The following is a 16239-nucleotide window of genomic DNA, read 5'->3' as shown; positions in this document are numbered from 1 at the left end:
ATGTGGTTGCTGGGAATTGAACTCAGGACCTCTGCAAGAGCAGCCACTGCTCTTAACCACTGAGTCATCTCTCCAGCCCCATTCAATAATCTTGATAAAGCTATTAGCCACATTCACCTACATGTACAAAACACATATTAAACATAAAGGCTAATATTGATCAGGTCTGTCACTATGAAGACAATAAAAGTTTCTAGTTTAAAAAAAAAAAAGTTATATTGTCCACAGACCTACCACAACCCCTATGTCCTTTTGTCTTTCAATATATCTCATTCTAAATATACTGTCCTTTTCTGGAAGGATAAATTAGGAAAAGTATCTACAATCCATTGCTTAAGACACGACTTCTTTGCAGAACAGACCAACACTGAAGACGAGCACCCACACATACCCAACTTACTTGCTTTCTAAAAGTCTGATGAGAGGAAGAAACTGCTCATTCAGCAAAGCTACTTCATTAGCGTGGGTTTCCTCCTTGGAACTGTATGAAATATATTCTTCAAAAAGAAGGCTATAAAAGAAACACCAGCAGATATGGGTTATCATTCATGGAATCCCTGCTATGTAATAAGTGTTTTACAAATCATATCTCTAATGATCACACCTCCATAGGAAAGAAATTATACTGATTTGGCTGATGAAAAAATTAGGGCATTGGAAAGCTTCCAATTTGCCTGAGGTCAAAGGAAACAGCAGCAAACAGAAGTCAAAGGTGTAGTAATCCTTTCTGTGCCAGGAAGAGAAGAGAGCTAGGGGCTGGAGAGATGGCTCAGAGGTTAAGTGCATTGCCAGCTCTTCCAAAGGTCCTGAGTTCAATTCCCAGCAACCACATGGTGGCTCACAACCATCTGTTATGGGGTCTGGTGCCCTCTTCTGGCCTGCAGGCATAACACAGACAAAATATTGTATACATAATGAATAAATAAATATTTTTTAAAAAAAAAAAAGAGAAGAGAGCTATAAATTTCAAAGGTCATTCTGATTCCAGAGTAAACTAAGCCTCTGTGCACACAAATGAGGATACCTGCAGTTAGTTCTCTTTCTCACCTAACAGAACGACAAAACAGATCCAGGAGGACTGGCTTCTACAACTACTATTCTAACTGAAGTGGCATTCAGCCAGATCCCAACCTATGTCAACTACAACACCTAGACATTCTAGTCATCACATCAAACTGCCAATCAAATAGGAAATGAAAAAAGAAGACAGAAGTGTCTTTCGGAGAAATAGAGGAAACAATTTCCACTGCATACCTACTCTCAGTATGAAGATTCTAAATGACATTTACTGAGTATCCGTTTGAGGTGCTATTTCAGGCACTACGCCTGAAATTATTAATAGAAAAATTTAAACATCTGTAAACTTAGTTACAACTCAAATTTAGTGGGGCTAATACCTTCTCATTTTCTTCTATAAACATTAATGACAATCAAGAAAATTGTACTTTTGCATTTTAGGCTGTCAGTTGTTAGATTCAATACTCATAACTAAAGAAATGATATAGACAGTGCAAACAAAATACATTAAAAAGCAAACCAGAAAACTACTGATAAATACTGAAATGAATACTTAGCCATAAATATGCAAATCAGAAGCACATTAACAACAACCTTACCTAGCTAGCAGGTGATCTAAGTTGTTCGTCAGTGGTATTTTTGTAAGTATTGCTTCTAAGTGTCTCTTGTAGATTTGACCATCAATTCCTTCAGTTTCTTCTCCTTGATATATGTAAAGAGATGAAAACTGAGCGATATTCTTTTTGGCATCTTCATGATTAAATTTACTTACAGTGGAAAATTTTTCTAGTAATAACTTAAAACATATATACTAGTATCTCTAGCTTTATACTGATTATCTTTTTTTTTATTCAAAGTATAACTTTATTGGTAGAGTGGAGTGGCAGTGCAAATAATTCTCCCACAACATTTCCCATTTTTTGTCTAAATAAAAGGGAAAGGTTTTAACTCTAACATAGTAAAACTATCTAAAATACAAACAGTTATCAAGTAAAAAATACATCCACAATATCTAGTCCACTATTATTTGGCAAATTCAGAGAAAATACTCCATTATCTATCCTATCTTGGTGAATCCAAAGTTTTGTATGTAACTTATTTTCTATACTTATTCTCTTTTCTTTAAAAAAATTTATTTATTATGTAGACAACATTCTCCCTCCATGTATACCCACATGCCAGAGGAGAGCGCCAGATCTCATTACAGATGGTTGTGAGCCACCATGTGGTTGCTGGGAATTGAACTTGGGACCTCTGGAAGAGCAGCCAGTGCTCTTAACCACTGAGCCATCTCTCCAGCCCCTACTTATTCTCTTTTTAAAAATTACTTGTTTATTGATGTATATGACTGTGTGCCTGCACAAAGCTTATGTGTACCGGATATATCCAGGTGCCTTTTGATGCCACAGGACATCAAATCTGGAACTGGAGTTACAGACAGCTATGAACTGTCCAATGTGGGTCCTATGCAAGGGTAGTATGCACTCTTAACTGCTGAGTCATCTCCCGCCTCTTTTTAACTAGAGTCAAATGTATATTACATCTATCGAGTCATTTACAGTTCTCAAAACATTTTTTGTATAACTACTCTCATTTGTCCTTCACCTGAAATTCTCCATAGTTTTGATAAGCATTATCATGATATAGGTATCAAAAATAAAACAGAAGTGCAAAAATTATATTGTTTCCCCAGACCACACTAAAAGTCAGAGAAGCTGGCTATAGCTGGGGTCTCTGAAAGCAGGCCAAGCTTTCCCGGAAGTGCCTCCTCACTAAACCAAGGCTGCCATCTTCTAGACTTACTGAAATGAAAGCTTTAAGTCAAGATTTAGTTGTGCAAACCTTTTTGTATCACACTTAACATAATTTAGAGATGTTTTTGCTAATATTCTCTAAGCAGCCATAGAACCAAGTATTTACTTTCTTTTCTTACTTTACTTTATTGAAGCAAAGAAAAATAATAAAAATTATCAATTTCTTTCATAATTTGGATTTGTTTGTTTTTTGTTTTTTTTGAGACAGGGTTTCTCTGTGTAACAACCCTAGCTGTCATGGAACTAGCTCTGTAGTCCAGGTTGGCCTCAAACTCACAGAGATCCACCTGCCTCTGCCTCCCAAGTACTGGGATTAAAGGCGTGTGCCACCACCACCCAGCCATAATTTATATTTTTATGTATGAAATCTTCTTGGCTTACTTTCTGGCAGCTGGATATTTACTGTGAATGAATCACTAGAGATCTTTAAGTATCTTTATGTATCTAGATGGGAAGCTGTTGGAGAATATTATTTTAAGGTGTGTTACTTTTGTCTATGCTCTGGAACATTTGTTTAATGATGTAAAGATGTGTTGCTTTGGTTTATGCTGCATTTAACTCTGTGAAGCTGTGATTCCTTGCCTGTCTAAAACACCTGATTGGTCTAATAAAGAGCTGAATGGCCAATAGCAAAGCAGGAGAAAGGACAGGTGGGGTCGGCAGGGAGAGACTATAAATAGGAGGAATCTGGGGCGAGGAGAAGGAGCAAGAGAACAAGGAGAGGAGGACGTTAGGGGCCAGTTACCCAGCCTCCCAGCCAGTCACAGAGTAAGCGTGAAAGCAAGACATACAGAAGTAAGAAAGGGAAACAGCCCAGAGGCAAAGGTAGACAGGTTAATTTAAAAGCTGGGTGGAAACCAGCCAAGTTAAGGCCGGGTGTTTATAAGTAAGAATAAGACTCCACGTGTGTAATTTATTTGGGAGCTATATAGCGGCCCCTCAAAAGAGCAAAGACTAAAAAAGCAAAAGAGCCAAAGGGTAAATAAAACAACAGGAAGCAAAGATTTACTTGGCCAAATCCTTTCATTCCTACAGAACCTATTTAAATACCAGAATCCTGAGAAATGTCTCAGAATGATAGTCCTCCCTTCGGTGAAGCTGCCCAACCCTAAAGATTTTTCACTTAATTATATAGAAACAACTTAGTTACACAGAAACACCTGAATAGAAAGTTTTAAATAGTTTAAAGCTATCAACCAGGTGTCTGTCCTATTTGATGATAGTTGGAACTTAGGAAGCGTTTAGGCCCAAATGTAAGCCACATACCCGCAACGTGCCGAACAACAGAGGCAACCAGATGGGGAAGCATGTAGCGCAGGAGAGGACTGACGTCGTAGCGTTCAGAGATTCCGTGAAGTAGTGCTATGAGGTCTGGAACGCTGCACAAATGAGGAAACGGCCTGGAAAGAAGGAAGCGTACATGATATCGACAAATAGACAAAAGCAGTGTAAAAGCAGTAGATCTCACCAAAACTTATTCAAAACAACTTCACTGGCCTCTAACTATAAAACAATACCTACTTTTTCCCAAGCGTTTCTGGCTTTTGTCGCTGTAAGAGAATTATCAGGCAACCTAATCCATCCTTGACCTGAGAAGGAACCTTGGTCAATGTTCTGATGAGCTGGGATGCCAGTGAATTCACAAAGGTATCTTCCATTGTTACTTTCACAGAAATCTGACAGATTATCATGTATGTGGCAGCTCTATAATCTGGTAAAGATGATTTCAACCCCTAAATATTTTTAAAATAAAAGGAAAATGAAAAAACACAGAATTAGGTTCTTCTACTTAACATGTTACTTAAGTACAACCAATCAGAGATGTTAATGTTTGCCCTGATTCATGTACAATCCTTACGTTTCCATGTATAAGACAAATAACAATTTTTAAGCCGGTGGTCACACCACTCAGGAGGCTGAGGCGGGATGAACATGAGTTCAAAACCAGTGTGGGCCGGCCACACAGCCAAAGGCTCTCTCTCAAAACAAACAAAACAAAACTAAGGTTGGCAGAATGGTCAGCGAGTCTAGGTACTTGGTACCATGCCTGACAACCTGAATTCAGTCCTCAGGGCACACATGGTAGAATAAAACAGACTCAAACAAGCTGTCTTCTTACACAGAGGCAAAATGCAATTTTAAAACTATCTAATGAATAAATACATTGTAAGTTAAAAAAGCGAATGAACACTGACAGGCAATGACTCTTAAGAAGTGGAATATCAGCCGGACGGTGGTGGCACACGCCTTTAATCCCAGCACTCAGGAGGCAGAGGCAGGTGGATCTCTGTGAGTTCGAGGCCAGCCTGGTCTACAAGAGCTAGTTCCAGGACAGGAACCAAAAGCTACAGAGAAACCCTGTCTCGAAAATCCAAAAAAAAAAGTGGAATATCAAGGTTTTCACTTTCTTTCCTATGCAGACACAGGGTGAGAAGGAACAAACTCAACAAAAGCCTCCTAACTCAGACATTCACTACACATCCCAACAAGAGGCAACAAGCTCTGCTTGACCTGCAAGCTCATGTATTTGGAAGGGAGAGGTCCATCTCATCAGTCATGAGAGTAAAACTGTATTATTGTATTGAAGACAGTAATCTGGGGCTTAGAAGCAGTGAAAGCAGAACCTCTGCCAAGTGTCTGGGAGGTGGCAGGTAGGAAAGACTCAGCGCTAAGGAAACAGGGAAGAGACAGCCTGTGCCTGAAGGGCAGGCTCCTCTTTCCTGTAGGACAAAAATATGACTAAGAAAATAGATGTAGGACATAGAAGCGAACATTTATTATTAGATATCTATCTAACAATGGAAGTATTTTTTAACCTAAGGATTTGATCTTATCAACCATTCAAAATATAAGCTATCAATTTAAAGATATGTATTTCTTTATAAAATTTTCAAAAGCAAGCAAATTCCTTTCTGTATAAAATTATTTACTTGACTTACCTTTTGGATGTATGGAAATAGTTTGGCAACTACATTATCTGACAGGTTCTCAGCAGCCACCAGAGCAGACACGATGGTGGAAGCATAGAAGGCCAAGAGCACTCTGAGCTGAGCTGAGCTTCCCGGATACTCAGCGAACGCCTGAAATAGGGAACACAATACACATGCAGGCTCTTGTGGAACACTCTGGTTCTTTTAAGTATCATACGTGATGCTGAGTATAGATGTTTCTTGACATTTTTAGGTAATTTCTAATTAATAATCACTGTAGCTGGAATTTGACAAGCAATAGGCTAATTTACTTCTGTAGAAAAAAAAATATCTTTTGGTGAAAAGACTGATTCTCCACCTGCTCATGCACCCCAAGAGCAGACCATTCAACATAGGAACTTCTTCCAAGTTCTACCAAACGTCTCCTTTCTGAGAGCCATCCATCACTTAGGGAGCCCACACACTCAACAACACACTCATGGCTCACCTTCACAGATCTGGTCACCAAACTGCAAATAAAATCCATGAATCCAAGGTCTTTGTAACAATGGGTGACCAAAGTTCCTCTAGCTAAGGGCACTCCAGACTGCTGTTATTGATAAAAAGAACAAGTATTAGAAATAACTGCCAACTGACCGTTGCCCCAAAATACCTATCTAGTAACATCAGGCAGGTCATCAAGACCTTATAACTGGTGCTGATAAGATTAACACATAAACTCTTAGAAACGTTTGGAACTCCAATGAGCAGGGTAACAGCGAAGGGAGAAAGCACTTATAATATAATATACCACTTATACATATATAATCTCAATTTTCTAGCTCGTAATCATTCTACTAGTAAGATTTGGTTTTTGAATCGATATGACATTATTCTGTCTCTGCCTCACAATATTCTAATAGCAGAAACAGGCGCAGGCCCTGGAAAACCTATACTGCTATCCCCACTAACTACTGCTGCACATGGTCTGTTAATAAACATTAACAAAACAATTAAATGAAGAATCCAAGTCATCTTTAAGGGGAGAGTGAGGTTTGGATACCTGAAAAGAGTTTCTAGATAGTGGTGAAGTCTGTGGAAAACCAGGAGAAAATGGTCTTGATGTTCTGAGCAGCGTGAATGCAGGGAAAGGCAGCTTTGGCACAGACTAGACTTTTTGAACTTCAGTTAGCTTGACTAATTTACATTCAGGTTCTGAAATTTTCTTTTGAATTCAAAACTGAGGATTCCTTTCCTCTAGTTCCTTCTGACTGCTAACTTCACTACCAGCTGTCACTAGCTCTTGGTGCAGGCCCATGCCTGCTGGTCTACCTTCACTCTCATCAGGTTTTGCCCCAGCCCCATTAGCACACTCACACGCAGTAAAAGTTCCTTCCTATGACATCCACCCACTTTCTTCTAGTCTCTGTTGTGGATGGACCTTACTAGGCCCTTCTTCTCAGGTAACTATCCTTTCATTCCAAAAACCTATTCAATTTTAACAGTTTCCTGATGCTCTTCAATTTATCTTTATCCCTTTAATTTGCGTAAGTATTTTAGAGTTCCATTCTCTCCATCTTTTAAAAAATTACTTTGGTACTAAAGTTACAAATGCAAAGTAGTACTCATATTGCAACTGTGCCCACTTTAGTCACAGGAACTCTAGTAAGTAGCTTTATTTTCTGAGTCCATCCTCACCTCTATAAAGACTTTATTTTATAAGACTTCAAGACAGTACGATGTAAAATGCCTAGTCTAATGTCAGGTACTAAATAAATACTAGATGTCATCATAAGAGTTTAACAGGAAGTTAGGAAACAAATGGTACAGACAAAACTGGACGATCTCCATGATCATTAAAGGCTTTACTTTTCCCAAATTAAACTAAACTGAATTCAAAATTGCCTATCCTTTCCCTCTTTTCCTTCTGATTGCTAGCTTCACCACCATCTGCCATCAGCTTAGTGCAGGCAGATCTGTGACTCTGAGGTCAGCCTGTTCTACATGGTGAGTTTCAGGCCAGCCAGGGTTACACAGAGAGAACTTTCCTCAAAATGAGAAAGTATGAAAGTAGCTTGACCTCTACAGTGAGACCCTACCACCAAAACAAAACTAATAATACTAGTCAAGCAACTAGGGAGGAAGGGGGTGATTCTCTATGAGTGGAGGCTGCCAGGTGAGACCCTGTCTCAAAGCAAAGCAAACAACAAAAAAGCAAAACAAAACAAAAAACCTTAATCATGGTTTATAATAATTATATACATGAATGAACATGGCATTAAACAATCTTACCTTAACAGGAAACAGCCAAAACCATTTGTGTTTTGGATTGCTAATTTTTAGAAGTTGTATCACCCGCACAAATACCCGTGTCTCATGGTAGGGCAGAACACAAGCAATGAGACTATCAGGATTGTAAAGATGGATATGGAACCTACGAACAATATGGAATGATTAAAATCAACACGACATACAAAATTCACAAGTACTTGCTTTTGCTCTTTTTTTTTCCTCTCGACAGTCTCACTGGGTAGTCCTGCGGGGCATGAAACTTGCTATGTAGACAAGATCAGGATGGCCTTGTCTCACGGAGAAACTCACAGAGATCCACCTGCCTGTGCTTCCCAAGAGTAAACCACCATGCCTGGCAGACACATGTTTCTAAAAGGGCCAAATCCTGTCTCAATGAAGTATAATGACCTATGATGAATTTCAATCACAACAAGATAGACAGTCCTTAGATAATAAACTCTAGTTTGCATTCAAGTTTGATTCAACATGGTTCAATCAATTCTGAAGCAATAACATTTTGAATATTCGGTATCAAAATTTATACCCTATTCACTTTAAACTTTAATGAAACTGTGATAATCATCATCATCAAACCAAGAAAACTAGCTGGCTAAGAAGATAACAATTGCTGGGCTTGTCTGCGCTCCAGTAACCTCCTACTGCTTTCCTAACCACCATATTTCAAAATAGTTATAATAATAATAATGATAGTAATAAAAAATTTTGGTTGTTTTTCAAGACAGGGCTTTTCTGTGTAGCCCTGATTTTTCTGGAACTCTTTTGTAGAGCAGGCTGGCCTTGAACTCAAGAGATCCACCTGTCTCCCAAGTGCTGGGACTAAAGGCATGTGCCACCACACCCTGCGAAAAACCAAAAGATTAATAAAATCACATTAATTTCTTCAGACTGAAATATAATGGTGCCAGATCTTGCCTTCTATTAATTTTATACAGGCTCGAATATTAACCATGACACTATTGTATGAAACTTTCTCAACAAATCCTGTCAAAGTCACCTAAATCTTATGTAAACTTTTACTGAGGTATTTAAAGACAGTCACCAAGGACAACCTACAGATTTTTTTTTTTTTTAATCACACTTAACGTTTGCTGAATGAAAGCTACATGAAGAAGGGCTGGAGTGGAGGCTCAGCCATTTAGCCTTTACAAGCTGCTCTTGTAGAGGTCAAAAGTCTGGTTCCCAGCATCCACAGTAGTTAGTATGGGCCATGGTATATACATGCTTAATACACATTACTAATACTACTTGACTTGGCTTGATATTTTAACCTCTAGTGTGGAAAGAAAGAAACTTAATAGTTTCATCCTTGAGAATTACTCTGAAAAGGAAATGTACACTGCTCCTTAGAAATAATGAGGTTAGCCGGGCAGTGGTGGTGCAAGCGTTTAATCCCAGCACATGGGAGGCACAGGCAGGCGGATCTCTGTTGAGTTCAGGGTCAGCCTGGTCTACAAGAGCTAGTTCCAAGACAGGCTCCAAAAGCTACAGAGAAACCCTGTCTCGAAAACCAAAAAAAAAAAAAAAAAAGAAAGAAAAAGAAAAACTAATGAGGTTAGGTTTTGTCTGATGGCACCCACAGTACTTAGGCAGGAGTAAGAGTTCAGAACCTTAATCTCAGGATTTGGGAGGCAAAAGGAGGCTGATTCATGAGTTTGAAGTCACCCTGATTTACATAGTGAGTTCCACGCCAGCCAGGGCTACAAAGAAAGACACATTCTGAAAACAAAGAGAAAGAAAGAGAGAAGTTAAAAAACCAGCTCAAGCTGTATGAGACCTTACTCTCAAAATAAAACTAGACAAGAGTGATGGCATACACCTTTAATCCCAACACTGGGGAGGAAAGGGGCAGATATCTGAGTCTGAGGTCAACCAGAGATACACAGTGAGACTCTGTCTCAAAAAACAAACAAACAAACACCACAAAACCCCCCCAAAAACCTAAACACACTAAATAGGACATTTTACTCGAGATCAGCATGTTTAATATAAGAACATGTTCACTTCACACTCCAGACATCACATTAATCTAAGTCAGCTCCAGCTAACAACACAGCTTTAACGAGCGTCTGAAACTATCTAGTCCGTAAAGGATTGGTTAGCTACCTGTGAATCAACCACTCCAGGCACTTCTGTGCTGGCTTAAGCAGGAAATACGGAGACAAGTGAAGGAGGAACAGTGAAATGTTTTCATCCAGCTGTTTGTTTACTGCTTTGGTCTGAACGCTGCGCTCCAAGGTTTTTGCTAGCTGGCTGAACAATGGTGCTTCAAACTGTTCAAAGGCAGGGTCAATTCCAAGAAGCTCCTCCAGGCCAGTGCATCCTACAAGAAGAGTCACTTAGAACTTCTACAGTTTCCTTACCCCTAAATCCAAGAACCGTATAACGTGTAATGCACTCTCAAACGCTGGTTTTTGGTTTTACATATAGGACATATCTGATCTCACTCAACAGGAGGAAAGAAACTACTTCACACCAAGAACTCCATCCAGACCCCTCTTTCTAATCCTTGTTATAACTACTCTCAGTTCTGGAAGACTCCTTCCACACCCCAGTCATTTTCTCAATCTCCTTATTTTTCTTCCTTTTACGTATTAGTTACTTTGTAAAATTTCAGATTCTACTATTTATAAATACATTTAAGCATCTAACAAGATTGCTTTTTTCCCCCTTAACAAATCAAGCAAGGACCTGCTCGGGAAGCAACAACGCAGAAGACAAGAAAACACAGAAAAAGCCCCCAAAACCATTGCTCCAGGAACTTTGCTAAGTGAAAGGGGGCTCACCGATGGCAAAGGCGGTGTCCCTGTCGATGGTGGCCGCTTCCTTGGGGTCAAACAACAGAGAGGCCACTTCATGTCTAGATAGGAGGCTGGGATCAGTTTGAGGAAGGGCGAGTCGTTGGAGCTGCTGGGCTAAGGACGTCATCTTGCAAGGCAGTGGATGTCTCAAAACACGGGCTAAGAAACAAACATCGTGGAAAACTTCTGCGAAACTTCAAGCGGCTTAACCTGGCAGCACAGGTCTCATGAACTGGCAACACTGAGTTCCGTACTCTCGAGGACACAGAAACCCACCGCCCAGGTACTCCAGAACCGGCGAGGCTCAAATCACCGAAACAGCATTAACTACACCTCGGCAGCTCACGCTTTTCCCAGCCCAGGAACCACGGCTTCAAGTCCCACCCTGGCTACCCGTCCCAAGTTACGGCCGCTCCGGGCTGCACCGCGCTCCTCCTCACCCTGAACTTGGAATATCTGCAGGACTGGATAACCAACAACTCTTCAGAACAGCTCCCACATGGTGCCGGCTCTATCCCGGAACTCCAAAGTACGCCTCACATGAACTTCCGGTTTCGCACTACGGCCAGTGAAGAGGGACATGTTAGTAGGAAATGCGATATGCTAGCCCCACCTCCCCGAGAGCTAAACCTACCTCGTGCTGGTCATTTAATCCCCCACCTACTTCCCCCTGTACGTGCCTCATCCTTGAAGCCCCGCCCTCGATCCCGCACCTCTTTGAAGCTCCGCCTTCCAACCCCGCCTCTTTCTAAGACCCCCCACCTTTATCCTACGGTCCTCGTTGAATTTTACTTAGCCACGCCCACAACCCTACCCCTTCGAGCCCGTTCTGTCCCGAAAACCACGCCTCTAGGGCCCGCCCCTTTCGGAGCCCCACCCCTTGGTACCATAGTTTGCTGCTCCGGGTCCCTGCTGTTTGGCCACGGTTTGTGTTCCGCTTAAGCTAAGGTCTGGCGTTAAGTCTCTGCACCGCCTTTTGGAGCTTAACCAGTAAGTGTAGTCAGCTGGTTCATTCACGAGATACTTATCCAGCCCTCTAAATGCTGAGGCGCGGAAAGCCGCGTGCGGAGTACAGACCTCTGCACCAGGCCTCCTGCGAAATTCCTCAAATTCCTCACCTGAGTTTGTCACACGTCAGGCGGGGGCAAACCTGGGATGAGCAGCTGACCCCAATGCAAACTGCTTGAGTTGTAAATACTGAACCCTCGCTGCGCTCAGCTAGTGACAGCTTTATCACGTTTGCTTTGTCTGCATTCCTACGGGGTGGCATTTTTCTTTTCTTTTTTTTAATATTTATTTATTTATGTATTATGTATACAGTATTCTGTCTGCATGTATGTCTACAAGCCTGAAGAGGGCACCAGATCTCATTACAGATGGTTGTGAGCCACCATGTGGTTGCTGGGAATTGAATTTAGGACCTTTGGAAGATCAGACAATGCTCTTAACCACTAAGCCATCTCTCCACCCCCGGGGTGGTATTTTCTTATTCCTTTTTATTAGTATTTGAAATACGACTTTTGAGGGGCGGTTTCTGAAACAGGGTTTCTCTGTGTTGCCCTGACTTTCCTGGAACTTGCTCTGTAGACCAGGCATGCTTGCTTCTGCCGACTGAGTGCTGGGATTAAAAGTGTGTGCCACCACCACCCAGCTTGAAAAAAACTATTTTCAATTTTAAAAAAAAAAAGTCTCCGGCGCACACTTTTTTCAATTAAAACAAACAAAATGTCACCAGGCTGTGGAGGCAGAGGCAGGTGGATTCTGTGAGTTCGAGGCCAACCAGTGAGTTCCAGGACATCCGGAGCTGTGCAGAGAAACCCTGTCAAGAAGAAGAAGGAGAAGGAGGGGAAGAAGAGATTAGAACACAAAATCTAATAATAATATTTATAGATAAAATAAAAGCAAACAAACCAGAATAGGACAAAAATAAAGAAACAGAAGAAAAAGAGCCAAAAAAAAAAAAAGCTCAAGAAACATATACACAGAAACACACCCACTCAGACACAGAAATCCTATAAAATTATAAAACCAAAACAAAAGACCTGGAAGGTAAAAAAGAAGGGGGGAAGCACCCCCCCAAACTGAGGTTATTTTGTGTTAGCCGTCTACTGCTTGGATGTGGGGCCTGGCCTGAACAGTGGTTGGTGGGGGGCTTTGTTTGTCTGAACAGAAGAGCCTCCTACACCAAACAGTGGTTCATATAGAGAGTTAGACCCCATTGGAGAAAACTAATTATTTATTTGTGATTATCAATTCGATGGGAGTTAGCTTCTGGGTTGGGGAGGTTTGGGGGGATCTTGTGTCCTTCCTCTCTCCGTGCTGGGAGCCCATCTGGTCCAGACCTGTGCCTCCATTCCCTCTGGCTCTTTCTCTCTTCACCTCCTTTTCTGAAGAGTTCCCTGAGGGGAAAGATTAGATGGAGACTGAGTTTAGGACTGAGTCTTCGAGATCTCTCATTTTCTACACATTGTCCAGCAATGGAGGAAGTTTCTCTGATGATGGCTGAGCAAGAACACTGATCTAAGAATATAGCAGAATGCCTTTAGGAGTCATTTTATTAATCTAGATATATCTATGTATTTATGTATGTATATAATATACGATACATTATATTTTAATATGTAATATTAAAATGCATTGTATTATTATAATGCATTAAGATGCATTATATTTTAATATGTAATATTAATATGCAATATATGTACATCCTGGCCCTTACAGGGATCTAATCCATGATCTTGGCGTTATTAGCACCACACTCTAACCAACTGAGATAACCTATGCATAGCCCAGGTTGACCTCAAACTTGTGATCCTCTTGCCTCCACCTCCTTCAGCAAATACTACCAGCATGTGCAAATAAATAAATAAATAAATAAATAAATAAATAAATAAATAAATAAAGGGCTGGGCAGTGGTGACACACACCTGTAATCCCAGCACTTGGGAGGCTGAGGCAGGTGGATCTCAGTGAATTCAAGGTCAACCTGAACAGCAAATTCCAGGACAGGCAGGACTGTTACACAGAGAAGCCCTGTCTCAAAAAACAATATATGTATACATACACACACACACACACATGCGCTCGCGCCACAGGACAGTAATAGTTGTTTTTCTCCTAGTTCCCTGGCCCATTTAGTCTCAGGTTCTTGGCTGCCTGAGAAGTGTCAGGCATGGGATCCATCTCATGGACAGCCCCTTAAATCCAACCAGACATTGGTTGGTTACTTCCACAAGCTTTGTGACACTATTGCCCCAGCACATCTTACAAGCAGATCACCATTGCAGACTGAAGGGTTTGTAGCTGGGTTGGTGTTTACGGTTCTCCTCTGGTAGCATGCAGAGTACCTTCCAGTACTGCGAACACTAGCCAATAGGGGTGAAGGCCCTAGGTAGGCACCAGCTCCACACCTCCATGCTCAACGAGATGTGTAGATGTCTTCACCAATAGGGTCTTACTGTCAGTTTGTGGAGAGCAACCAATAACCTTGGCAATATTTTGGGTCGTTTGGGGGTTCTTATAGGGCTGCTTTGGCCAATGACATCATTAGATATAACCCATTCCTGGAACTGGAGATTTCATTTGGTAATGAGAGATGTCCAGATGGGGCTACACCTCCCCCATTATTTGGTGGTTCCATTAAGATCATCTTCATATATGTATATATTTTGGGAAGCTTCTACTGTTTAGGTTTCCACATAACCCTTCAAATGATTTTTAGTTTTAGCTATCCCTCCCTGTGTTTCCTCCCTCAACCCACTCTTCCCTCCCTCTCCCCTTTTGACTCCCTGTTCGAGTCCTACCCCACCTCTATCCACCCATAGCTATCTGTTCCATTTTCCCTTCATGGGGAGATCCAGCACTCCTCCCTCGTCCCTTACTTTATACCTAACCCCTATGGTTGTATGGATGGTAGCCTGCATATTGAAAATTTAACAACTAACATCCCCGTATAAGTGAATAGATACCATTTTTGTCTTTGGGGTCACCTCACCCAGGATAATTTTTTCAAGATTTCATTTTTTAACCACTGAGTAATATTCCATTGTGTAAATATACTGCATTCTCTTTATCCCATTCATCCACTGACAGACATCTAGTCTGTTTTCAATTTCTGGCTATTATGAATAGAGTAGCAATGAACAGGGTTGAGCCAGTGCCTCTGTAGTAGGATATAGAGTCCTTTGGGCATATGCCCCAAAGTGGTATCTTAGTTAGGGTTTCTATAGCTGTGAAGAGACACCATGACCACAGCAACTTTTATAAAGAAAACCGTTTCATCGGGGCTGACTTACAGTTTACAGGTTTAGTCCATTATCATCATAGCAGGAAGCATGACAGCACACAGGCAGACATGGTGCTGTAGAGGAAGCTGAGAGTTCCACATCTGGATCCACAGGGAGCAGAAAATGACAGTGACACACTAGGCATAGTTTGAGCATCTGAGACCCCAAAGCCTACCCCAAGGACTATTTCCTCCACCAAGGCCACACCTACTCCAACAAGGCCACATCTCCTATAAACCTGTGGGGGCCATTTTTATTCAATCTACCATAGTGAATCTTTTTTTTTTTTTTTCCAATAGCTGGATTTTTTTTTTTTTTTTTTTTTTTTTTTTGATTTTCGAGACAGGGTTTCTCTGTGGTTTTGGAGCCTGTCCTGGAGCTAGCTCTTGTAGACCAGGCTGGTCTCGAACTCACAGAGATCCGCCTGCCTCTGCCTCCCAAGTGCTGGGATTAAAGGTGTGTGCCACCACCGCCTGGCATTTTTTTTTTTAAGATTTATTTATTTATTATGTATACAACATTCTGCCTTGATGTATGCCCGCACGCCAGAAGAGGGCACCAGATCTCAGTACAGATGGTTGTAGTTGCTGGGAATTGAACTCAGGACCTCTGGAAGAGCAGCCAGTGCTCTTAACCTCTGAGCCATCTCTCCAGCGCCCAATAGCTGGATTTTGAAATAGGTCTGCTCCCAGCTTCCTGGAGAACTGTCACACTGATTTTCATAGTGACTGTGCAACTTTGCACTCTCACCAGCAATGGACCAGTGCCCCCCCTTACGCCACATCCTTACCAGCATGAGCTGTCATTTGTTTTATTGATCTAGTTCATTATGACTGATGTAGGATGAAATCACAAAGTAGTTTTGATTTGCGTTTTCCTGATGGCTAAGGATGCTGAACATCTCTTTAGATGCTTCTCCGTCATTTATGTTTCCACTTTTGAGAATTCGCTCTTTAGATCTCTACTCCATTTTTAAATTGGGTTCTTTTCTTGATGTTCAGAGTTTTCAGCTCTTTATTTATTTTAGACCTATCAGATGTGTAGTTGGTAAAAATCCTTTCCCATTCTGTAGCCTCCCACTTTTCCGATTGGTGGTGTCCTT

General features: G+C 41.2%; 1 protein-coding gene across 2 annotated transcripts in view; it reads right to left on the bottom strand.

Moving 5' to 3' along the window:
• The window catches only part of Heatr1 (HEAT repeat containing 1), a 45904-nt gene extending 34533 nt beyond the window's left edge, over positions 1-11371 (bottom strand). The window contains exons 1-10 of one of the 2 annotated variants that reach the window (XM_057786923.1): positions 11292-11371; positions 10837-11010; positions 10157-10373; positions 8033-8174; positions 6249-6350; positions 5771-5911; positions 4353-4564; positions 4098-4231; positions 1617-1719; positions 401-511 (exon numbers count right to left, since the gene is read on the bottom strand). In XM_057786923.1, coding sequence (XP_057642906.1) covers positions 401-511; positions 1617-1719; positions 4098-4231; positions 4353-4564; positions 5771-5911; positions 6249-6350; positions 8033-8174; positions 10157-10373; positions 10837-10978 — 1304 coding nt within the window. In that variant the 5' untranslated portion in view covers positions 10979-11010; positions 11292-11371. Of the gene's footprint in view, positions 1-400; positions 512-1616; positions 1720-4097; positions 4232-4352; positions 4565-5770; positions 5912-6248; positions 6351-8032; positions 8175-10156; positions 10374-10836; positions 11157-11291 lie in introns of those variants that run through there. The other variant, XM_057786922.1, reaches the window with a different exon arrangement.
• Positions 11372-16239: the final 4868 nt, after the last annotated feature.

Source organism: Chionomys nivalis, chromosome 13 (genome assembly GCF_950005125.1).
Source record: "Chionomys nivalis chromosome 13, mChiNiv1.1, whole genome shotgun sequence".
NCBI lineage: Eukaryota > Metazoa > Chordata > Mammalia > Rodentia > Cricetidae > Chionomys > Chionomys nivalis.
Note: the sequence above shows the minus strand (reverse complement) of the source record. Positions and strands in the feature narration are given on the sequence as shown.